The sequence below is a fragment of the Adiantum capillus-veneris genome, chromosome 4 (assembly GCF_014529385.1).
Source record: "Adiantum capillus-veneris isolate H3 chromosome 4, ASM1452938v2, whole genome shotgun sequence".
NCBI lineage: Eukaryota > Viridiplantae > Streptophyta > Polypodiopsida > Polypodiales > Pteridaceae > Adiantum > Adiantum capillus-veneris.
This window is the reverse complement of record NC_140934.1, coordinates 69,718,414-69,743,698: the sequence shown is the minus strand read 5'-3', so window position 1 is coordinate 69,743,698 and position 25,285 is coordinate 69,718,414. Positions and strand designations below refer to the sequence as shown.

At 44.8% G+C, this 25,285-nt stretch overlaps 1 protein-coding gene across 1 annotated transcript in view; it reads left to right on the top strand.

Annotated features, from left to right (window-relative positions):
• The window catches only part of LOC147459371 (serine carboxypeptidase-like), a 136,584-nt gene that overhangs the window by 48,871 nt on the left and 62,428 nt on the right, over positions 1 to 25,285 (top strand). The window contains exons 2-7 of the mRNA XM_086510650.1: positions 8,612 to 8,783; positions 8,898 to 9,017; positions 9,154 to 9,297; positions 9,374 to 9,524; positions 9,608 to 9,696; positions 9,976 to 10,234. Coding sequence (XP_086366776.1) covers positions 8,612 to 8,783; positions 8,898 to 9,017; positions 9,154 to 9,297; positions 9,374 to 9,524; positions 9,608 to 9,696; positions 9,976 to 10,234 — 935 coding nt within the window. The remainder of the gene's footprint in view (positions 1 to 8,611; positions 8,784 to 8,897; positions 9,018 to 9,153; positions 9,298 to 9,373; positions 9,525 to 9,607; positions 9,697 to 9,975; positions 10,235 to 25,285) is intronic.

Here is a 25,285-nt window from a genome sequence, read left to right as displayed (position 1 = left end):
CCAACAACCAAGGTTAGCAGTTGCCACATCTCTGTGACATGGTTAATAACTGCCACGTCCTCGTGACATCGAGCCTAGGTCCAAAGCACCCCTTCAGGAAGAACTGATCTTGGCTCTCGAGCCTAGGTCCAAAGAACCCTCACAGGAAGTATTATGTGTTCGCATGATTAGTACGCACGCATTGTTCGAGTGTTTCATTCGTGATCGTTTCTTTGTATTTTAGTCAGCGTCTTTATGTGATGCCTTTTCCTAGGCATGCCATATTGTACGTTGAGCACGTCTCACTCATGGATGAGCACGGATGTATGCGAATTGTTCATGAAAAGCTGAAAAGTATGCATTCAAGGAAGTCACATTCCATGTCTCTTCCTTGGCACGACACAGTTGTAGAAAGAGCACAAGAAAGAATGAGCACCAAGCATGGGCATTTCCGTTGTGAATTGCCACAATTGATTGATTTAGATCAGAAGAGAAAGATTCGCTCTCATTGGTTGCGTGTGTGTGGTGAACGGTTTGGCACTCCGTCTATTTGTTCATCTACATTGCATGCATAGTCTTTGAAGAAGACTAGAATTTTTCCAGTCACTTTACATGGAATGGGTATGTTCATGTTTTTGTTTTGGAAGTGGTTTCAGGAATTTTCAGCCTCGGAGATTCTTGAAGAAGGTAGACGCATGACTATAGACGAAGTTGAAGCATTGAAGGAGCCACAGAGGACTTTGTGTCGCTTTCGGCGCGGCCCAAAGAAGCAACCGTTGCAGACCTTTATGAAGTTCAAGTATCGCACGACCCACACATCAGAGTGGGCTGGCGAAGAGTCCTTCCAAGGATTCCGGATGTTGTCGGCGATCTCCCTCGATGCCATACAATTCGGTACTAGTACCTCACTTTGAAAAGGAGGGGATGTCACGTGACACATCCAACCCTATGTGTCCGTGGACAAGCTACAGCATGACCAGGGTTCAGTCAGTCAAGTCAGTCTAGAATAGGAAGTGATCTAGCAATTTTGTGAGTCTGTTCGTAGACCGTGCATGTCTAGATGCTTAGATTAGATGCATGTCCTGTGGTTGCACACAGCATGACCATCAGATTCCAATCAGATCCCATCAGTAGCATTTTTACAGTGCATAGACCTATTTTCCCTATTTTTGACATTTTTCACTTATTATTTTTAAGTGACTTTTGTTGGAAAGTAGGTAGGGCAATTTTGCTAAGTTTGTATAAATAAAAACCTAGCGCTAGCACTTTCTGGTAGAAGAGGCAGCAGGAGCACTCGCTCAACAGGCAACTTCTCAGTAGAACCCAAGAGGCCTAGCGTTTTCTGCATCAGCAGGACAATCCTAGTGTTTTTCATCTACAAGACCAGCCTTGGCGTTTTGGGACAGCAGATCAGCCCGGCGTCAACACGACACAGCAGATCAGCCTAGCGTTTTGTATTTGCAGGACATCTGGCGACAACAGAAGACAATTTCAGCCCTAGCGTTTTTGGTTTGCATCACAACCTCAGCGTTTTTGCAGATCATCGCGACAGAACATCAAGAACCACCAGTGTTTTCAATTTTCAGCCCTTAGACACCGCAAACCAAGTCCCGAACCTCGCAGATCTCACCTTCCCGCAGCAGTTCCTTGCCGCACGGTCAGTTTCCGCAAGGTTTACAGTTTCAGCCCGGAAAACGCAGATTTCAGCATCTGCGTTTTCAGCGTGTTGTCGTCGCATCGTCGCCATCGACATCGTCACCGACATAGAGTCAGAATTCAGCAGATAGAAGATTTGCAGATTTCAGCCCTTAGAGTTTCCAGATTTCAGCCCGTCTCGTCGTCGTCCTCATCGTCGTCGACATCGTCGGCAAGTCCAAGCATTGTAGAGATTCGTGCAATCATAGGTAGACCGCTCTCGCCATAGAGAATGGGGCCTTCGGAGGAGGGTTTTACGTCTCTGGTGTTGTATTCTCTTCTCTATCTCTCAGTCTCTTGCACTTCCATTCACTGTGTCCATTCACTTTGTTTGTGTCCATTGCACTCTCTCATTAAGAACGGAAGGCTCTCCCTTCCATAAGAACAAAAGGAACCTTGAGCACAGTTTGGAGCACTCATCTTGAGCAAAGTCACTCCGCTGCACCTTACACCTGCTTTATTTTAATCCTTTATGTCACTTGGGGCCCCATCGGATGGGGTCCGCATAAGTTGGGAGGACTTCTTCTGTTACTTGTTCTTCTTAGGGTTTAGGCCCCTCGGCCGGCATCTGTAAGTTGGCGCCATTCATTAGGCTTTGACACGTCAGCAGTTTCTTACATCTAAGGGTACTGACTTATCCTTGAGAAATGACTCCTGGAATTACTTATATAGCTGGGTCGAGCAATGCCAGATTGAACTCCACGACCTTGTAAAATTGTTAGATTTACACCACTCTGTTGCTTCACATAGGTCTACGACATACTTGTATGGCTAATATGTCTCCAGGCTGGCCATCCATAACATAGGTTGTACCTTGTCCGGTCGCCTGAGTTTTGGAGTGGTCACCCACTTGAGTTGGGCGTCCACCTAGGGTACACATATATATATGGAGTCAGGGGGTACACATTTCATTATCATCTGATGTATTCAGGGGTCTCTTGCTCTAGTAGTCAGTGGGGGGCTGATTGCCCCCTTTTCCACACCTAGCGTTTGTTGTGCTCTCTCTCTCTCTCTCTCTCTCTCTCTCTCTCTCTCTCTCTCTCTCTCTCTCTCTCTCTCTCTCTCTCTCTCTCTCTCTCTCTGTTCTGCACACGTGCACTCTCACATGGTATCAGTAGCTTCAGGCTCTTCATGGTCAGGGACACTTCACCATCCGCATCAGGTTCTCCCCCAAGAAGATCAGATCAACCAGCGTTTTTGCAAAGCATCAGCGTTTTCTACAGATCTGCCAAGCGTTTTGCAAAAGCTAGGCACGCGCTGGACTTCGGCGTTTTTCTGTCGCAGAAACAACAAATTTACGACGAAACCGACATTTTGAACTAAGACTGTCACATTAGGACATTCATGCGTGAAAGAAGAGTGCATGCCAAGAGCAAATCGAGAGATCACAATGAGATCTATTGGAAGAGCTTCGAAACGTGCGCTCTTGACGAGAGAGTCACTAAGCACATCATGCATATTACCAAAATCAAACAAGATCACAATCCGCTGACTATTCACATGACCATAACATTGCATGAGAGACTCTCTACATGATCATTAGAAACTTGGGACATTGTCACAAACTGTTGACGTGTAAAGCCACTGAAGAACGGAGCCAACCTTCAAATCCTGACTAAGGGGCCAAAACCCTAAGAAGAAGCAGCAGAAGAAGAAGAAGAAGTTTTACAGACTTACAAAGCCTTGACGATTGGCCTATTTTTAAAGAAGAGTTCCCACCAACTTACGGGATCCCGTTCTATGGGGCCCAAGTAAAAAATAAAGCAGAATACACTGAGAAGACTTTACACAGCAAAATATGATGACATGGCACCTGTGCGGACGCCCCGCAATTCGCGACGGATTTTTAGGAAAATCCCAAAATTTTAGGAAAGTGTTTTTTTGGGGTCAGCTTTTCATATCTGATGCTTTTAGGCTTTGGGCCTTTAAATATGAGCCTTGGGGGCCCCCTCTGGCACTCTTCTGCACGCAGATCGCAGAGGAGGTACCCCTCGACTGTTGTACTTTGCGAATCAGTAATAATAAAGAAATACCGGAAGGGGCGCCAGCGTTTGGGGCCAGTGCTCACTTGGGGTGGAACTTCGCCACTCCTCCGTCTCGTGTCGTGCATCTCTTTCAGTTCAATTGTTATTTGAAGTGCTAAAGTTGTTCAGTTTGTTCTTTTCTACTGGCACGTGGTTCCCGTCTTGTTAGAGTGGTATCAGAGCATCAATCGTGTGCGTGCTTTTCTGAAAGCATAACGGTCCTACAAAAGAGCAGACAGAGCAAACCGGCGCTTTTAAAGGCCACTCCCACCCTTACTTCATTGCGCATCGGGCGTGCTCTTGTCTTCCCCGCTCATGTCTTACAGGGTATAAGCCAAAAACATCACTTGCAAGAGAAGGATCCAACATTTGTTTCGAATCACTGTTTTTCTCAAAAGCAGTGCCATATAGATGTTGATGTCTATAGCTACCAATCCGCGCACTCTAAGGACTTGGCAAGCTTTCAAGAAAATTTTTGCCCGAAGTTATATGGTTTCTGACATCTTTCTTCGGAGTGCAACTTCTGGCAGAGTGGGGCCTAAAATGCTTGCCATGGAAATCCTAGCAGATTATAACTTGAAATTTCTCGACATCTCTCAGTAGGTGTCTCTTTTCGAGCTATAAACCTTGGAGGTTCGGTGTGATTGCTATGTCTTGGGACTACCATCGCCGCCAGAGGAACACTGTCTGTCCAAGAGTTGATGGACCATGCCGTGGTCGGCTACGACCTTATGGAAGGAACCTAACTCTAATTTTTTTTGGTGCAGGTTTCAGGATGGAAAGTCAGTCGACTTTTCGAGCTCGACTGATGTTGAGATTGCTGTTAGGTTTTTGCAAGCCCGTGGAAACACTATTTATAGCATGCAAGGGAAAGTTTAGTTAGAAGTTGAGTGTTTTGTTTTGCATGGCTATCTCAAGCCTCCTATATATGTAAAGCTTCACATAAGTAATCAATATCATAGCGTATTATTTTCCGTCTTGCTGTGTCGACCTGCTCGCTTTTTCTCCATCTTTCCTCTACACGCTACTGCAGGCCATGGCTCATCGAATCCATCCACCATAGCTCTTCATATACCTATCAACTGCTTTGATAACAGTTGATAGGTATATGAAAGCTTTGTAAACTCTTTTCATAATCAAAATAAATTGTACGGGCTCTAGACACTGCCACACATGAGTGGTAAGACCTCCCAAATTATCAATTTTTTGTTCTCAAGTCCTATTTTATTATCGCTTCTCATGAGGTTACTGGGTACACCTTAAACCCAAGGTTTGACAGTGAACCAAAAACTCCATTTTTGGTAGCTAAATATTTGGCCTACACCCTATCTGTTCAAGTGGGGGCTACTGACATAGCACCAGGTTATGGATACACCAGAAATCCTTGGTTGTGAGAGAACCTAAAACTCACGGTTGACGAGTACACCAAAAACTCGAGGTATCATGATTTGTTTGTCTAGTTCGGGCTTGAGGGGGGGAGTTTTGCAATCCCGTGGAAACACTATTTATAACATGCAAGGGAAAGTTTAGTTAGAAGTCGAGTGTTTTGTTTTGCATGGCTATCTCAAGCCTCCTATATATGTAAAGCTTCACATAAGTAATCAATTTCATAGCGTATTATTTTCCTTCTTGTTGTGTCGACCTACTCTTTTTTCTCCATCTTTCCTCTACATGCTACTGCAGGCCATGGCTCATCGAATCCATCCACCATAGCTCTTCATATACCTATCAATTGCTTTTTAAGTTTGAGTTCTGTTTGAGAACTTGTTTGGTGATCCTGTTTGGAATTTGTTTGAAATGGATGGTATCTGTTTTGAACTTGTCTTGGTGCCAATTTGAAGTGTTTGACTCTAGTTTTAATATTGGTTTCATTGATTGGTGATTTTTACTCCCGGGTGGAGTAGTGAGAAATGTTGTTTTGGTATTGTTTGAAACTCAGAACGACGCAGACGGGATGTTTGGGGAGTGTTTCGTTGTATGCTAGAAAATCTCCGAACGACGCGGACGGGATGTTTGGGAGCGTTTGGTTGTATGCTTGAAAATATTGTATTCTTCAGTGGTTACGTGGGAGGAGTAGTAAGAAGTTTGAGCATTGGTTACTCTCAGCACCTCCAAATGACGCAGGCTGCAGTCTGGGGGATGTTTGGTTGTAAGAGGCCTCTATATCTCCCGGCTCGGACCTTTTTAGATTATGCGGGAGGAGTGATGAGGGAGTCGTTGAATATCTCCTGGTTCGGACCTTGTTAGGTTATGCGGGAGGAGTGTTCATCGCGGCGACTTTATGTTTCTATGTCTTGTAACATGCATATGTGAGCATTTGTGTTGCATTGTGATGTGCCAACTACTGAATATTCCTAATTGGATGAGATTGCCTGGGAATGTAATTTTAGTGCATCAAGACACTCGTGGAAGTGCGGTCTGGGTGTGATGGCTGATTTTACTATGCCGGATTATCAAGAGTTTCGATCTGGACGAAACGAGAAGCCAACTCCTTAACAAAAGAGCCGAGAGGAGAAGCCAACTCCTTAACAAACAAAAGAGCAAACAGATTGTCCCTCGTAAATTTTTGAGCTAACTTGAGTTGTTTTGCAGATATGTTGTAATCGCGGACGATTACTTTCTTTCAAGAAGGGGGGATGTCACAAACTGCTGACATGTCAAGCCACTGAAGAATGGAGCCAACCTTCAAATCCCGACTAAGGGGCCAAAACCCTAAGAAGAAGCAGCAACAGAAGAAGAAGAAGAAGTTTTACAGACTTACAAAGCCTTGACGAGTGGCCTATTTTTAAAGAAGAGTTCCCACTAACTTACGGGATCCCGCCCGAAGAGTCTCAAAATCTCTCGGAATAAGCGTCCAAAGAATCTCCCTTGGTCAGCCGAAGATGGTTTCAAGCGGTTCATACATCCCGTTCGTACTCCTGGGTCAGCCAAGAAGAAATAAAGAGCCTTTTGAATTTCAACCACTTGACTGGAGCTTCTTTCCTCAGAAGAAGAGTTGTTCACCATGTTCGAGCATTTCCTTTGAGAAAAGATGCAGTCCTCCTAAGCTTGGAGTGCTCTGAGTAGTGCCCTCTAGAGAAGGCTATGTCAAACTGCTGGATGAAGGCCAAAGCCCTCGGAGCATCTCGGAATCCAGAAAAGGATTCAAATTTTATCGAATGTCCATCTTGTTTAAACTGCTGTTGCATATACGTAGCAAATTGTTGCATCATCTGTTGCATGGCTGCCTCTTGTGGTGTAAACATCTTCACGATCACAAATTCCTCGTTTTGCGTCGGGCTCACCAAAGATGTTGGGGGATTAAGCGGCTAGGGATTGGAACTGGGAGGGCATCGGGCCCTTGGCTATGGGAGGGGGACTGGTAAGAAGCAAAACACAAAAGACAATATGCAAATTGTAAGGAATCAAGAAATTGTATTGATAATAGAAGTCGAAACTAGTTATAAGATCTCGGCACAAACTTTGAAACTAGGCCTTGTGCTCACTCCGTACAAACGGCAAACCCTAGGGTTAACTATGCAGCTCGCAATAGGCGGCATATACTAGAGGAGAGGAACAAGCCGAAGTCCAACCTTGAAGCCGACTGCCAATTTTTTTGACTTCTTCGTCTTCAACTTGTCGATCCAGAGAAGAAGATCGAGCGAAAGCGAGAGAAAATTCTCTTCTTCCTCTTCTTATGTGAGAGCCAAAACAAGAGAAGAGATTGCCAAGCCTTCATTCCCTCTTCTTTGTCGAAAAATCCGCTTCAAACTCATGTATGCCCTGAGAAAAATTCATTGTTCTTTTCTTTCGGCTCACTCTTGTCCAGAAACCGCAAAACCATTCAACCATAAGTGTAACGAACATAACTTTGACCAAATGGACTCCAATGTGAATGCTGTAAAGCACATCCCAAAGCTCATATCAGAAGCTACGAATCAAAACTCCGATCACCTGGTACGCATCCAAAGTTGGTCCAAAAACTGCGAACCCGACCCTCAGAAAACCTTAAAAGTCCTCATAAATTCTCCGTGTGGACTCCCATCAGTGAGCTGTAAAGACAGCTTGGAGAGCACATTGAATGCTACATGATCAACCCAAAAACATGCACTTTGACAAGTTCCAAGCAACCCGGCTCACAAGCATCAAAAACTCACTTAATGATCACCAAAACCCACATTTGGCATACATACTCGTTTACTCTTATTTGTATCTGTGCCCCATTATTGCATAAATAATACATACACTTCAAACAACCATAAATTGCATCTCTTTTCACCTTTTCCCTTTGTGGAAGCAGAGCAACACGAGATCAGTAGATCAGAGATTCGGTGGCTGCCCAGTACATAAAAGAGTTACGCTTGCAATTGCAGATTGGATCGTCATCCGATTCACCTTCGCCGTTGCAACTCTTAAAATAGGCTATACAATGAAGCCAACTTAGTTACATTAGACATGCGAGTGCAAGTGAGGTGGAGTGTGATGAGTAGGTGAGTAAATAAGGTTGGTGAGTAGCACGCTATTTGAGTGGGACTGTGTGGGGGATAAGGAATTCAAATGGGGCTGTTAAATGGAAGCGTTGCACTCAACATGCTCTGCGGTCTTGCAGATGCTATGGCCATGGCGAGCCCAATGGTGGCACAAAGAGCTGCACACCAAGACTGACCAATTGCGAGAATGAATTGTGAGACTTTGAGATGGAGAACATCATCTTTTCACCAAATCACTCTTATATGTTGGGAATTTGTTTTTGTTCATGTTGTGCTTTAGTTGATCATGCTTGTGTGTTCACTCTCTGATATGCTATTCAAGATATAATATTCAAAGCCATTCATTGCTATGTTAGGTGTCAATTTTTATATTAAAGCAAGTTCATGCAGGATGTTGAAAATTAAATTATCAGCTAATATTCAGATTGCTTTGTCATTTTCCAGAATGTTTTACTTGTTTTTTGAATCCCGGCGGGACAAGGCGAGTGATCCTATAGTTCTGTGGATGTCCGGGGGCCCTGGCTGCAGCAGCGAGCTTGCACTCTTTTATGAAAATGGGCCTTTTCAAATAACAAACAACCTTACTCTTGTTTGGAATGAACATGGCTGGGATAAGGTAGCAAACACCTTTTGTGCGTCTGATTTTCTTCAATGTCACCAATAAATTATTTTAAAATCTAGGATTGATTTCTTTAAGGGGACATTATGATTGTGTAAAAAATGGTTGTAGGTTTCAAACCTGATATTTGTAGACCAGCCAATTGGAACTGGGTTCAGCTATAGTAGTGACCTTCGTGATATTCGCCATGATGAAACTGGAGTCAGTGAAGACGTGTACAGCTTCTTACAGGTACGTGTAGCTTATTAGTTGTGAGTCAACCTTCAAACATAAAGGAGAGGTACTAGGATCTGAAGGTCTGTGAACTCTGAAAGTCATGAAGTTGTTGTCTGTGTGAATAATTGTTGAAATTGGATGTTTACCACAGGCCTTTTTTGAAGCCCATCCAGAGTTCAGAGAGAACGAGCTTTACATAACTGGTGAATCATATGCTGGGCACTATGTCCCTGCTGTAACAAGCCGTATCCACCAGGGGAACAAAGCAGGAGAGGGATTGTTATTGAATTTAAAGGCGAGTTTTTCTACAGTTACACTCTTTTGGTGCTATAGCTTTTGAGCTTAATACTTGCATTGTTGCTACTCCAAAGGGTTTTGCGATTGGGAATGGGCTTACCGACCCTGAGATACAATATAAGGCATATGCAGATTATGCTCTAGAGATGGGTCTAATCAGTGAAGAAGTCCGTGATAAGCTGAACAAATTGTACCCAGCCTGTGATTTGTCGATCAAGATGTGTGGTAATCTTTCTTGTCGACTCTTCATTCCAAAATACTGTTTCATTTCCCTTTGTAAACTCTGATTGGGCTTTTGTGGCATGCAGGCACCAGCGGCAAAGTAGCTTGTGTAGCTTCATATCTGGTTTGCAATTCTATTTTCAATGGGATAATGGCAATGATTGGGAACGTGAATGTAAGTTCTGTTCCTGAAGTTATTGTCCAGTTGATGGCACTTTCTTCAGTTGAGCTTTAGCTTGCAGGCTGCAGGAGTGTTGTCTCTTGGGTACCCTTATTATTGTTTCTTTTGCAAATTTGATCGTGGGCTGAGTAATCTACATTATGTAGACAAACCATCTTTTGGTTCTTATGTGCTTTTAGTCTGCAAATCCCCTCCGTGTAATGCTTAAAGATGATATCAATATCACAATTTCAATCTTCTTATTTTACCCTTTGAAATCTTCCTTTGATGCAGTATTATGACATCAGGAAGGAATGCAGTGGAAGTTTATGCTATGATTTTTCCAAAATGGAGATTTATTTGAATCAACCATCAGTAAAAGATGCTCTTGGAGTTGGCCATCGGAAGTTTGTGTCATGCAGTCCTCTTGTCTACGAGATGATGCTGGTTGACTGGATGCGAAATTTGGAAGTGGGCATCCCAACCTTGCTAGAAGATGGAATCAAGCTCTTAGTCTATGCAGGAGAATATGACCTGATTTGCAATTGGTTAGGTAAGCTTTCACCAATTTTTTTATGAATGTGTGGATGTTAGTATTTAAAAACCAAGCAAATAAGGCTTTGTCAAGGATTAGATAAATTAGTTTTTTGCTAGTGGAAATTTCGTACTATTTAGTCTCTTACTATGCATGATGGAGCTGATGGGCGGTTCAGATTTTTCTGACCGAAGGAAGGTAATATACGTTTGTTAATGAGACTGCACTTTCTTGGCTGCGAGAGATTTGAGAGGTGAGTGGCACGTGAGAAGAGGCCTTGCCTCTCGCCAGGTGATGTAGGAGAGGCAGCTTGAGAACTCGCGGATACTTGAGGGGAGGGAGAAAGGGGGGGGGGGGGGGCATCTCTCTGAAGCTATGTATGAGGCAGATGGTGTATAACATTCCTCTCTGACCATAGGCGGCGTAGAAAACTTTGTGTTGATGATATCATGAGGTACTGAGGGTTTGCTGAGTATCATACTGGCCATCATAATAAACTGTTGCTGCCCTTTTTGAGTCCACCCTTAGTGGCACCAGGGCCTAAAGTCGCCGTAATGCTCATCATTGGCAAGCTTTGCTTGCATTATCAAGGTTACATAGGACACGAGGACTTTCATATCATGCCACTTGAGGAGGACGTCCTTTTGGGAGGCCTTGGCACCACAAGAATGATGTTGTGGTTCTATCTAAGGCAAGGAAATTCCAATTAAAGACTAGTAAAAGCAAAGATGTGGTTGTTGATGTTAAATTGGAGGGTCTGACGGTGCTAGCATGGATTCAACGAAAGTTGAGGCTATGGGCAATTGGCCTACATTGTGGAATGTGCATGACGTGGAGAGCTTCTTGGGCTTGTGCTCCTACTAGCGGTGGTTCATGAGAAAATATAGGGGGATAGCTTCACCGTTGCATACCTCAATTCAAAAAGGGGTGCCATTCACTTGAGGACCTTCACATATTGCGGCATTTGAGTGGTTCAAGCTGAAGTTGACTACTGGCCACGATTGATTTTGCAAGACTTAAAAGAAATATTTTGAGGTTTACTCTGATGCTTGTGGAAGCAGTTTAAGTGCAGTCTTGATGCTTATAAGTGTCACAAAGAATTGAGAAGGTTTCACAGATTTCTGAGAAGGAACTTTTAGCAGTGAGTCATGCTTTAGTCAATAGGAGCATTTCTTGCTTGGTGCAGATTTTACAGCATACATGGATCATCAGAGTTAAAGTATTTCCTGTCCCAGACGTAGTTGTTAGAGAAATTGATGAGATGGGTCAACATTCTGTCTAGTGTCCTCGAGGGGAAAGAAGAACGTGGCTGCAAACGCTTTATCTCCTAAGCCAAAGATACGTGCTCTTAAAGTAATACATAAATCAGGACTTTGATGAGATGCGAAAAGAGAATGGTACAAACCCAGATTTTGGTGAGATCTTCGGCAGGGTATAGAATGGGGAGACAATTTCTAGATACTCTCGTAAGGAAGATTATTGGATGCGCAAAGCCATGTTGTGTGTTACACGTGGTTTGAGGCAAAAGGTGCTGGTGGAGTGTCACAATCCTCCTTTCTTTTATTGGGCATAAAGGAATAGAGGGGACACTCAAGGGTGTTGAGTGTTACTTCAATTGGGCCTCGGCTCAAGGAGTTGGATGAGTTTGGAGGTACTTGTATAGTATGTTAGAAAGTGAAGTATGATAGGCACGAAGCAATAGGACCCCTATAGTCTTTATCAATTCGAGATCGACCATGGAAGAGTATAGCTATGGATTTCATCTTCGATCTTCCCAAGACTTGTTGTGAACACAATCGTATTTGGGCTATAGAGGATAGATTCAACAAGCATGCTCACTTTGAACCAGTGAAGATGTAATCACTTCCGTCCGATCCATCGCTGGAAGTGATTACATCAATTTGGCAAAGCTATGTATCCCCCACATCTTTCGGTTACATGGGATGCCTCAATCAATTTGCGTCAGACAGAGACCCCAGCTTTACGAGCTTGTTTTGGAGAGTAGTTGGAGAATGTGGTACCTTACTCAAATTCTCTTCGTTGTTTCAGGGCGGGTAGTGAAAGATTACCGATTCAGTGGGTTGGACTTGTTGTGTAACAAACTGCTGACGTGTCAAAGCCTAAAAAATGGAGTCAACGTACAGATGTGGCCGAGGGGCCTAAACCCTAATTTCTGCCAGAAACCCTAACTGCTGAAACCCTAATGCTGGAAACCCTAACCCTAAAACCTGCAAACCCTAATTCTGAAAACCCTAACCCTAAAACCTGCAAACCCTAATTTTGGAAACCTTAACCCTAAAACTGCAGAAACCCTAACCCTAACCCTAACCCTAAGGCAGCAGACAAATTCCGAAAATTGCGTTGACATGATGACGTGGTAGGTTGTACGGATTTTCGTAAATTGCGCTGGCAGCTTTTTGGCTTTGCTTTTGAACCAAAAGCTTTTGGGTTTTAAAGGCTTTTTACTATAACTGCTTTTCAGGCCAAGGGCCTTTAAATATGAGGCTAGGGCTCATTCTCTGGCATGCTTCAGTACGAAGGTGCAGAGTCTGGAGTACCGGCTTGTACTGTGTTGATGCAATATAAAGAAATACCGAAAGGGGCGCCAAGGTTTGGGGCCAATACTCTCTGAGGTGGAATTCCGCCACTCCGTGTCGCGTGTCGTCTCTCTCTCCATTTCAGTTCCGTTGTTATTTGAAGTGCTTAAAGTTGTTCAGTCTGTTCTTTTCTATTGGCACGTGGTGCCCGCCTTGTGACAGTGGTATCAGAGCATCAGGCGTGTGCTTTTCTGAAAGCATACCGGTCCCACAAAGAGCAGACAGAGATTTATTCGAGGATATCTTCGCCCTCCAACCCGGACTTATTAGCCACTCCCACCCTTACTTCATCGCGCATCAGGCGCGCTCCCGTCTTCACCGCAGTGTCTTACAGGGCATAAGCCAATTAAGAACCCAATACTTGGAATTCATGGATTCAGCAGAAGATTTGGAGTTTCTGCTCAACGAGCTTCACGACATTCTTTCTCGGCATCCTCAGCAGAATCTTCCAATGCTGCAAGGTTTTCAACAATTTTTGAACTACATGTTACCCCCTCTGATGCCCTAGGTGGTACCTGAAACCGGCCTGTTCAATCCAAAAAGGGCGGTAGACTTTACTTTAAACCTTGATTTAGCTTTCACCCATTATTAGTCGTCTATTTTACCTGTACTTTCAAGACACATCAAAGGGGAGAGGGATACAGGCTGCTAGATTGCACCTGTATAAGTAGACGGACACCAGATTGGCCCCTAACTTAGGCGCCCCTTTCGGTATTTCTTTATTGTTCAAAAGAGGGAATAAACGCTGTGGTTCCTACAAGCTGCCCCGCACAAACTCGGCTGAATTTCCACTGTTCCAGCCCGATTTCGGCAGCATAACTGTACTAGAACCCTTCACGGTCAGTATTCCCACGCATTGACTGACTTTCCCGACGCATACGGGCACTTTGCAAAACCTGGCGAGAATCTGCAGCACGCTGAATTCTCTGTTTTCAGCCCTGAAAATGCGCCAGATTGCCTGTCCAGCGGTCCCCTTGCGTCCCCGAACCTCCTGGGGGTATTAGGGTCCGTTTAGGGCCAAAACCCTAAACCTGCAAAAATACACAGCAGGCTGTAATTCACTGTTTCGGGCTCCGTTTCGCGTGCCGGTCGCATCCGTAGCAAGTCCTCGAGCTCCCGCACCTGTAGGGCTACTTGCCCTTTGAATCGGACGAGATTTCTGGCGTGAAACCTCTCCGAATTCACCTGTACCTGCGGGGGGATTAGCCGCTAGCTAATCCAGTACCTGTGCAAGAGGCTCTTGCCTCGGCAATCGCGCATGAACCCACACAACTGTACATTGGTCAAATGAAGAGCCCACTAGAGGGGCATAACATACTGCCAAAGGGGAGAGAGAGGGCAGTGCGTAGCGTGCAGGGCATCACTCCTGGCACCGCACTGTGCATAAGAGGGAAAGCAAGCACTCCATAGCTCTTAACCTGTGACAGAGACTTGCAAAATGAGCCTCCCAGCTATAAATCACGTTTTTGCCTTCTCTATAAGTAGTAAACTGGCCTCAGAGTGCCAAGTGTCACTCATTTGTGCATTTTCCCGCTTTAGACCCTCGGGTCTAAAAATATCTCACCTGCAGCCTCTGTTGACTTGGCCACAGAGTAACAAAATGATCCCCATGTCAAACTGCACGTAATGACGCGAAGACATTTTCAGGTCCCAAAATAGCAGTTCCCTAAATTTTAGGAGATGCTGCCATTGCATCTTTCTAGGTCATCCGACCCTCTTTGTACACTGCGGCCACATCCAGAACTGAAATGTAGCCTCTGTAGCAAAGGATTCCACTTTGGCTAGTCAATGACCCCACTTGGCTAACCATAGTCCTTGTCCAACCTTAGTGCTCTCTTGCCCTCAGGCCTGGACTCCCTCTGGACAGTTCCACACTAGCTATGCAATGCAGGGCAGTTAGATTTCCCGAGGGGTGTTTCCAAAAAGTGAAAGTAAATAGATAATAAGAAAGAAATCAACAAAAAGGATAGATAGTAGTCACACGCTGGTGACATACCCCCCTCTTGAAATCTCAAACGTCCTCGTTTGCATCTATGTCGTACATGCTTACTGTCAACACTGATGTATTCAACACCTGTCGACACATATACGACACATACATGCTCATTGTCAACCCTGGTGTATTCAACACCTCGTCGACTCATGTATTGCCTGCGTGTGAACCCTGTCCCAATGACATAGTGGTAGCTTCGCACTCTGCCATTGCTTTGAGTCACTAACTTTCCAATGACAAAATGATAGCTGCACATTTTGCCACTGTCTTATCGTACACGTTGGATCCCGTAACACTTTCGAGCATACCCAAACCGACAGTTTAAGAATGCAGTTACACATGTACTCTTCAATAGAAGCAATCACTGTATCCTTGACAAACTGACAAGAAATACTCACTTCTATAGCACTAATCAAACTTTTGGACATTCCATAAGAGCAATTGCCAAACTGACAATCTGTACAGCTCTAACATTCATGTAACAGGTATTTCATTTGAGCTCACTTTAAATACCATGTACATCATTTGTTTCAGAAGCCATTGTCACACTGACAATCCATTTAGCTTTGAAACTCAAGGGGTCAAGGTAGGTTGCAAATCGAAGGCTTCCAGGTAAAGTGATAACACAGTTGGTGACTCTGCAAGTTCACCTTCTTCCATCCACTTAGCATCCATTGGTGGATAGTTTCTGAACTTTACCAAGTAACGCCTAGCAACCTTGCCTTTCACTTTCCTTTCTTTGTGTGCCAAAATCTGTTCAGGGACCAAGATCTCGTCAAGTTCCTCGACTTCCGGCTGATCTTCAGCTGGCATATCTTCTGGCACATCACCCACATAGGGTCTGAGAAGACTCACATGAAACGCATTGTGAATCTTCCAACTGTCAGGCAATTTCAGCCTATATGCAACATCACTGATTATGTCGCATACTTGAAAAGGCCCATAGTAACGCATGCTGAGCTTTGGAAAGAGTCTTTCCTTGCCCTTCATCTTCTTTAACCTTGCCTTTTCAAACCGTAGAAGCACCCAATCACCAAGTGAATATACCACTTCACGACGGTGACGATCAGCTGCTTTCTTTTGCTTTGCCTGAGTCCTTTCTAAGGCCACTTTGACCTTCTTGTGCATTTCATCCATGTCCTGAACATACTTATCTGCTTCAAATATCTTGTCCTTTGTATGCAGTATGGGAGGAACTTTCTTGCCACCTTCAACTATCTCAAAAGGTGCCTTGCCAGTTGATGAATGCACTGTATTATTGTATGCATACTCCACCAATGGCAAATACTGCTCCCACTTTCCTTTATGCTCTGACACATAGCACTTCAGCAGATCTAGGACAGTAGACTTTGCCTCTTCTGACTGCCCATCTGTTTGAGGATGAAATGACGAAGAGAATTTGAGCGTGGTGCCCATATTCTCAAACAAGCCTCTCCAGAACAAACTTGTCATGCGTGGATCACGGTCGCTGACAATCGACTGTGGCATGCCATGATACTTGAAAATATTGCTCATAAACAAGCGTGCCATCTGATCTGGCTTTATCTTCTTCCTGACAGGAATAAAATGAGCCTGTTTGCTGAATCTGCAAAACATGGTCCAAATACCATCGTTTCCTGTCTGCGTTCTCGGAAGATCAACGATAAAATCCATAGCAATACTTTCCCATGGTTTATCTGGAATAGGTAGTGGTTGCAATAACACTGGTGCCTTTTGCCTGTCAAACTTGACCTTTTGGCATATTAGGCATTCTCGCACAAAGGCATCCACATCTCTTCTCAATGTAGGCCAGTAGAAGAATGTCTCAACCGCTTTAACTGTAGCATCGATACCACGATGCCCTGCATACGGTGGGACATGACTCTCTTCCATAACTTTGCGTCGCAATGGCTTTGTGACACACAATCTGCCATGCATCATCATGAACCCGTCTTTAAGAAGATAGTGTTCATGACGTTGTCCATCCATTAGTTGCTCGAAGACCCTTGCAAAATCTTCATCATTTGCATACTGTTCTCTCATATCATCAAGTTCATGATGATAAGGAATCGACACAGCTGAAATTTGTGGCTTCCTTGACAAGGCATCAGCCACAATGTTCTTCTTGCCTTCCACATGCACAATCTGAAAATGGAACATGGACAAGATATTTGCCCATCGCATATGCTTCTCAGATAACTTTGTCTGTGTCAAGAAGTATCGCAAGGTCTGATGATCCGTTTGGACAACGAAATCTGCACCTAGCAGGTAGTGTTTCCAACTTAAGAGCGCATGAATCACAGCCAGTAATTCTTTCTCATAGACCTGCATGGTCATCTCTGGCCCTTGCAAAATTCTGCTCTCATAGGCTACTACCCTGCCATCTTGCATTAGCACAGCACCAATGCTACTACCGCAGGCATCACACTGGACCACAAATGACTTCCTAAGATCTGGCAACACAATGACTGGATCTGAAGTCATCTTTTCCTTTAAGAGATTAAAAGCTGAAATCTCTTTTTGTGTCCATCTAAAGGTGACTGCCTTCTTTTGAAGAGCATGTAAAGGTGAAGCAATCTCAGCAAAATTTCGGATAAACCTTCTGTAATAGGAGCATAGTCCCAAAAAGCTTCGGACATCATGCACCGTCTTCAAATTTGGCCATGACTTGATCGCTTCGACTTTTGCAGGATCCATTCTGACACCATCCTTTGAGACAATGTGTCCCAGAAAGTGAATCTCTTCCAGAAAAAACTCACTTTTCTTTGCATTGATGAGCAACCTATGACTGCGTAGCTCTTTGAACACAATGGCCAAGTGATGCCTATGCTCCTCTTCATTCTTTGAGTAGACTATCATGTCATCAAAGAATGTACCAACAAACTGCTGGTGTGGACGGAAAATTCTGTCCATCATCCTATTGAACGTAGCAGGAGCATTTGTGAGACCAAAGGGCATCACTAAAAATTCGTAAAGGCCAAACGTCGTTCTAAAAGCAGTCTTGTGCACATCCTCTTATCTAATGCGGATCTGATGATACCCACTCTTTAGATCTATCCTGCTAAACATAGCTGCTCCTTCTAATTTGTCCATAATATCATCAATTCTAGGTATAGGGAACCTATTCTTGATGGTATTCTTGTTCAGTGCACGGTAGTCGATGCACATACGCCATGAGCCATCCTTTTTCTGCACCAACAACACTGGAGAACAGAATGGAGATGAACTGGGCTGAATCAGCCCCTTTTCTAACAGCTCCTGTACTTGGCCCATTATCTCTTTCTGCTGAGCCGCACTCACCCTGTACGGAGGCTTATTTGGTGGGCTACTGCCTGGCACCAAATCTATCGCATGGTCCTCGGGTCTCTCTGGCGGTAATTGAGACGGTAATGAATCGGAAAAACAGTCACTATACTGTTGTAAAAACATTGACCTTTCTTTATCTAGCACAGATAAATTTGATTCATCACAATCTGACACTTCACGTGCAAAAACCAAGTACGCAGAAAGATGCTTTTTCATTACAGAAGTAATAGCAGAAGCTGATACAGTAGGAATAGACTCCCCTTTAAGCTTTACATCCAGAATGTGAGTCTTTCCCCTGCTCTGTACAGTGATCTTTTTGTTGTAGGCATCCATGATTCCCTGTACACGAAACAACCAAGGAATACCTAACAACACATCACATCCGTCCAGTGGCATGATGTAAAATTCTTCAGCATCTACATAGGACTGGATATGTAGACGCAACTTTCCAATGATGGGTGTCACAGCCTCTGTATGGCCAGGACATGCCAAACCTGCCTCTGCTGTATACCCCATCTCTTCAGGTCTGATTCCCAACTTTGAAGCCAATTCTGGGGAAATGAAGTTGGCTTTGGCACCTGGATCAAAGAAGATAAGCACTGTTTGATCCCTAACCTTTCCCCATGTTCTGCAAAGCTCACTTGCATCTGAATTTGGCTTGTCGCCCACCATATCTGGCACTAGACCAGCCATGGGCTTCTTTCCTTTCTTGTCTTCCTTGTCTTCAGAATCAGCTGGCCTTTTCTTTGTAGGACAATTGTAAGCAATGTGGCCAGGCTGCTCACATATAAAGCATTTGTTCTCTGTCCTCAGGACCTTCTTTTGCTCTTCTGACTTGCGAGGAAAACGTCTTTTCCATTTCTTTGCTGATCCTTTTTCTGATTCAGCCGTAGCTTTGTCTTTCCCTGTGTTGGCCGACTCCTGAGTCCCTTTAGGAGCCTCATTGGGAACGTGCTTCTTGGCTGAATTTTTCTTGCTTGATCCTGCCTTGACGCCAGTGTTAAATTCACAATCTTCTCCCTTGAGCAAACCATTGCCAGTGTTTGCTACCTCGATGAGCTGCGTCAAAGTAGTGACTTTGGTCTTTGTGCAGTATTTTCTCAATCCTTTGGGTAGGCCACAACAGTATTTTTCAATCTGTTCTGTCAATGGCACAAACCTATAGGAAGTTACTGGAAGTAGAGCTTTCCAAAACTTCCGATTGTAATCATCCAGATTTCTGCAAGTGGCAGCATTTAGCTGGTGCCATTTTGTCATGACATCTGCTTCAAAGTCATCAGATAACCATGCTGCTGCAAAAATCTGCTTGAAGTAAATCCATGTGGACGGAGCTTGCCCTTGAAGCAATAAAGTTGTCCACCATTGTCCCGCATTCCCTGTCAAGAAAGTGGCTGCCTTGCGGACCTTTGAAGCCTCTGTAAAGTTTCCCCCTGCATAGGCCTTGTCAAACTGCTGGAGGAATGAGAGAGCCTTCTTCTTGTCATCAAACCCTGTAAAGGTCGTGAATGACACACCTTTGCCACCTTCTTTGTACGGAGTTGGCCTCTCCAGCGGCGTTAAATTGTCATATGGAAGTGACTGAAACATGGGAACACTATTAGGGTTCATCTGTGTTCCTTGGCCGCTATTAACTTGACCTCGAAATGCCATATTTGGCTGCTGATTTGTAATTCCAGCCATACCAAAATTTGCTTGTGGCATCCCAAATTGTCCCTGAGTGCTTTGAAACCCTGGTTGCATACCCATGACACTGTACATGGGGTTAGGCATCATCGTTTGAGCACCCGCAAACACTGTTCCTGGCGTATAAAACTGATTTCCAGGTGCATGACCAGCCATGCTTTGGAATACGGATCCACCTCCAAAATAGCCAGGGTGTACTGAAGGTGGTGGGAAGACCTGTTGCATAGCCTGTAAGTTGCTTCCCTGCCCATTAGAACCAGCTATAGGCTGCTGAAAGGTGGCGGGCTGAATTGGTACAGCTTGAAAAACTGGCATCTCAGCCACCTGTTCTTGCACCTTAGGCATACGTTGTGGAGACTGCATGTTCTCCGTCAAGTGTACAGGTGTTTCCATTGACTGTGCGATATGAATCACCTGTGCTCGAGCCTTAACAGGCTTTTGAATATGATCCAGTGACCCAACTTGCTGAGACGGAACAGGAGGTTGCAGAAAGGCTAAAAACCTCGGATTCAGCATTACTTGTGTAAACATAGCCACAGCAGTAACCAACTGGGTCCTGAATATATCATCATCAGTCTGTGGTGGTCTTAAGGACTCACCCACTTCATGTGTCTGTTGACCCTGTGAAGAGGAAACCTCTTCAGTCACATCATCTGGTCTGTCAGCCATAATTGCAATTCCCTGTGTCTGGTCTATGATCCCCTGTGTCTTCAAGCCGAAAACTGCCCAAGGCTCACTTCTATGGGAAAAAGTGATTTAATCCCGTCGATGGAACCATGAAACCGGCCTGTTCAATCCAAAAAGGGCGGTAGACTTTACTTTAAACCTTGATTTAGCTTTCACCCATTATTAGTCGTCTATTTTACCTGTACTTTCAAGACACATCAAAGGGGAGAGGGATACAGGCTGCTAGATTGCACCTGTATAAGTAGACGGACACCAGATTGGCCCCTAACTTAGGCGCCCCTTTCGGTATTTCTTTATTGTTCAAAAGAGGGAATAAACGCTGTGGTTCCTACAAGCTGCCCCGCACAAACTCGGCTGAATTTCCACTGTTCGAGCCCGATTTCGGCAGCATAACTGTACTAGAACCCTTCACGGTCAGTATTCCCACGCATTGACTGACTTTCCCGACGCATACGGGCACTTTGCAAAACCTGGCGAGAATCTGCAGCACGCTGAATTCTCTGTTTTCAGCCCTGAAAATGCGCCAGATTGCCTGTACAGCGGTCCCCTTGCGTCCCCGAACCTCCTGGGGGTATTAGGGTCCGTTTAGGGCCAAAACCCTAAACCTGCAAAAATACACAGCAGGCTGTAATTCACTGTTTCGGGCTCCGTTTCGCGTGCCGGTCGCATCCGTAGCAAGTCCTCGAGCTCCCGCACCTGTAGGGCTACTTGCCCTTTGAATCGGACGAGATTTCTGGCGTGAAACCTCTCCGAATTCACCTGTACCTGCGGGGGGATTAGCCGCTAGCTAATCCAGTACCTGTGCAAGAGGCTCTTGCCTCGGCAATCGCGCATGAACCCACACAACTGTACATTGGTCAAATGAAGAGCCCACTAGAGGGGCATAACATACTGCCAAAGGGGAGAGAGAGGGCAGTGCGTAGCGTGCAGGGCATCACTCCTGGCACCGCACTGTGCATAAGAGGGAAAGCAAGCACTCCATAGCTCTTAACCTGTGACAGAGACTTGCAAAATGAGCCTCCCAGCTATAAATCACGTTTTTGCCTTCTCTATAAGTAGTAAACTGGCCTCAGAGTGCCAAGTGTCACTCATTTGTGCATTTTCCCGCTTTAGACCCTCGGGTCTAAAAATATCTCACCTGCAGCCTCTGTTGACTTGGCCACAGAGTAACAAAATGATCCCCATGTCAAACTGCACGTAATGACGCGAAGACATTTTCAGGTCCCAAAATAGCAGTTCCCTAAATTTTAGGAGATGCTGCCATTGCATCTTTCTAGGTCATCCGACCCTCTTTGTACACTGCGGCCACATCCAGAACTGAAATGTAGCCTCTGTAGCAAAGGATTCCACTTTGGCTAGTCAATGACCCCACTTGGCTAACCATAGTCCTTGTCCAACCTTAGTGCTCTCTTGCCCTCAGGCCTGGACTCCCTCTGGACAGTTCCACACTAGCTATGCAATGCAGGGCAGTTAGATTTCCCGAGGGGTGTTTCCAAAAAGTGAAAGTAAATAGATAATAAGAAAGAAATCAACAAAAAGGATAGATAGTAGTCACACGCTGGTGACAGTACCTCCTCCTCCGGCACCAGAAAGTACGAGAGCTTCCAACCGGCAACCTTCTCAGCCGCCTGTCCCGATCGGGGGAGTCTTCAGGAATATGGTGCAGCCATTGATACACCATTGGACTACCATCACCATTGCAGGAATATTGTCTATCCAAGCAAGTCTCTACCATGCAAGAACTTATGGACCATGCCGCGGTCGGCTACAAACTGATGAAGGGAAAGCTAGAGTTTACCACAGAAGAATCTCCGACCACTAACCACAACTCTCGGCAACAACGAACAAATTCTCGAGAGTCTCGTGAAAATCAACCGCAAAGGCTTCGTTTGACGCCTCAACAACGAGACACCTTACTACAAGAAGGCCGATGCTTTGGATGCTTTCAAACAGGGCATAATCATTCTAATTGTCCCAAACGCAGTGATAGACCAGAGGAGCCGACGCCCGAACCAACGGTCGACAGAACCCTGGCGCCACCTCCTGCTAAGAGAGCTAGACCCGCTATTGGACTAGTTCCTGATATTTATGGCCAATGCTTTGGATGCTTTCAAACAGGGCATAATCATTCTAATTGTCGCAAACGCAGTGATAGACCAGAGGAGCCGACGCTCGCACCAACGGTCGACAGAACCCTGGCGCCACCTCCTGCTAAGAGAGCTAGACCCGCTATTGGACTAGTTCGTGATATTTATGGCATACGCCTTGAGAGTACAAACGAATTGTGTCGAGCATATGGCAAAGTCAATGGTTTCAAAGCCCTTATTTTCTTTGACCCCGGAGCTACAAAGAACTTTATCCATCCAGAATTCTTAAAGCAGATGCACTTTGATTATGATGCAGAGGGTGGAGAAATTGAAGCTGAGCTAGCCACAGGGCAAACTCGGAAAGTAGTACCGCTCATTGGTGCTCTTCCAGTGACTATTCAAGATTATCATGGAAAAGCTGATTTCCACATCATGAAGTTGGGCAATTGTGACGTCCTATTAGGCATGCCTTGGCATGACAAGAATGATGCGACTCTCCAAGTCCGGAGCCGAACCATCACCGTGATGCAGAAGGGCAAGCGAGTCGTCCTCAAAGTTCGCTTGTCCGAACAAAATCCTGAATGAACTCTCTAGTTGTTTTATAGTTAGATACTTTTGAACTTTGTTTAAGAAAGTATTGTTTGAAACTTTGTTTGAAATGGATGGTATCTGTTTTGAACCTGTTTTGGTGCCGATTTGAATTGTTTGACTCTGGTTTGATACTGGTTTCAATGATTGGTGATTTTACTCCCGGGTGGAGAAGTGATAAATACTGTTTTGGTATTGTTTGAACCTCGGAACGACGGAGGCCGATGCCTGGGGAGCGTTTCGTTGTATGTTTGAAAACCTCCGAACGACGTAGGCCGATGCCTGGGGAGAGTTTGGTTGTATGCTTGTAAAATAATTGTTGTTGTGACTCCCGGCCCGGACCTGGATGGTTATGCGGGAGGAGTATTAAGAAGTCTGAGCAGTGGTTACTCTCAGCACCTCCAAACGACGCAGGCTGCGGTCTGGGGGGCGTTTGGTTGTAAAAGGCCTCTATATCTCCCGGCCCGGATCTTTTTAGGTTATGCGGGAGGAGTGATGAGGGAGTCGTTGAATATCTCCCGGCCCGGACCTTGTTAGGTTATGCGGGAGGAGTGTTCATCGGTGGCTTTATGTTTCTATGTCTTGTAACATGCATATGTGAGCATTTGTGTTGCATTGTGATGTGCCAACCACTGAATATTCCTAATTGGATGAGATTGCCTGGGTATGTAATTTTAGTGTATCAAGACACCCGAGGAAGATCAGTACGGTCTGGGTGTGATGGCTAATTTTACTACGCCGGAATATCAAGAGTTTCGATTTGACGAAAGGAGAAGCTAACTCCTCGATCAAAACAGCCGATAGGAGCAGCTAACTCCTTGATCAAAAGAGCAGAAAGGAGAAGCTAACTCCTTAATAAAAAGAGCAAACTGATTGTCCCTCGGAATATCCCTCGGAATGACCCTCGGAAATTTTTGAGCTAACTTGAGTTGTTTTGCAGGTATGCTGTAATCGCGGACGATTACTCTCTTTCAAGAAGGGGAGATGTAACAAACTGCTGACGTGTCAAAGCCTAAAGAATGGAGTCAACGTACAGATGTGGCCGAGGGGCCTAAACCTTAATTTTTGCCAGAAACCCTAATGCTGGAAACCCTAACCCTAAAACCTGCAAACCCTAATTCTGAAAACCCTAACCCTAAAACCTGCAAACCCTAATTTTGGAAACCCTAACCCTAAAACTACAGAAATCCTAACCCTAACCCTAAGGCAGCAGACAAATTTCGAAAATTGCGCTGACATGATGACGTGGCAGGCTGTACGGATTTTCGTAAATTGCACTGGCAGCTTTTTGGCTTTGCTTTTGAACCAGAAGCTTTTAAGTTTGAAAGGCTTTTTACTATAACTGCTTTTCAGGCCAAGGGCCTTTAAATATGAGGCTAGGGCTCATTCTCTGGCATGCTTCAGTACGAAGGTGCAGAGTCTCGAGTACCGGCTTGTACTGTGTTGATGCAATATAAAGAAATACCGAAAGGGGCGCCAAGGTTTGGGGCCAATACTCTCTGGGGTGGAATTCCGCCACTCCGTGTCGCGTGTCGTCTCTCTCTCTCCATTTCAGTTTAGTTGTTATTTGAAGTGCTTAAAGTTGTTCAGTCTGTTCTTTTCTATTGGCACGTGGTGCCCGCCTTGTGACATGTTGAATGTTACATCTTTGAGAATAAGTATCAATGGGAGAAGTATTTGCCATTGGTGCAGTTTACCTACAACACCACTGTTCATACTTCGATGGGGAAGGTACCATTTGAGATTGTTGAGGGTGGCAAGAAGGTTCCACCTATTTTGTGTACCAAGGAGAAGATTTTCGAGGCATATCTTTTTGTAGAGGATCTCTTCACTGCCTCTATCAAGGTTAAGGAGGCTTTGCAGAAGACTCCAGAACGGCATAAGAAAGCAGCAGACAAGTATTGAGGGCACTTGCAGTTGAAGGAATAGATTGGGTGCTTCTTCGGTTTTAAAAGGCACCCTTAGAAAGGAAAAGGATAAGGAGAAGCTTTCCCAAAGCGTGTTATTGAATACTGTGAGCCCTTCCAGATTTCAGAAAAGATAAACAATGTATCCTTCCGTCTTAAGTTGCTAGATACTTGGAAGATTCCCAATGCTTTTCATGCGATTCTATTACGACCTTTCATGGGCTAGGCCCTAGAAGACATGG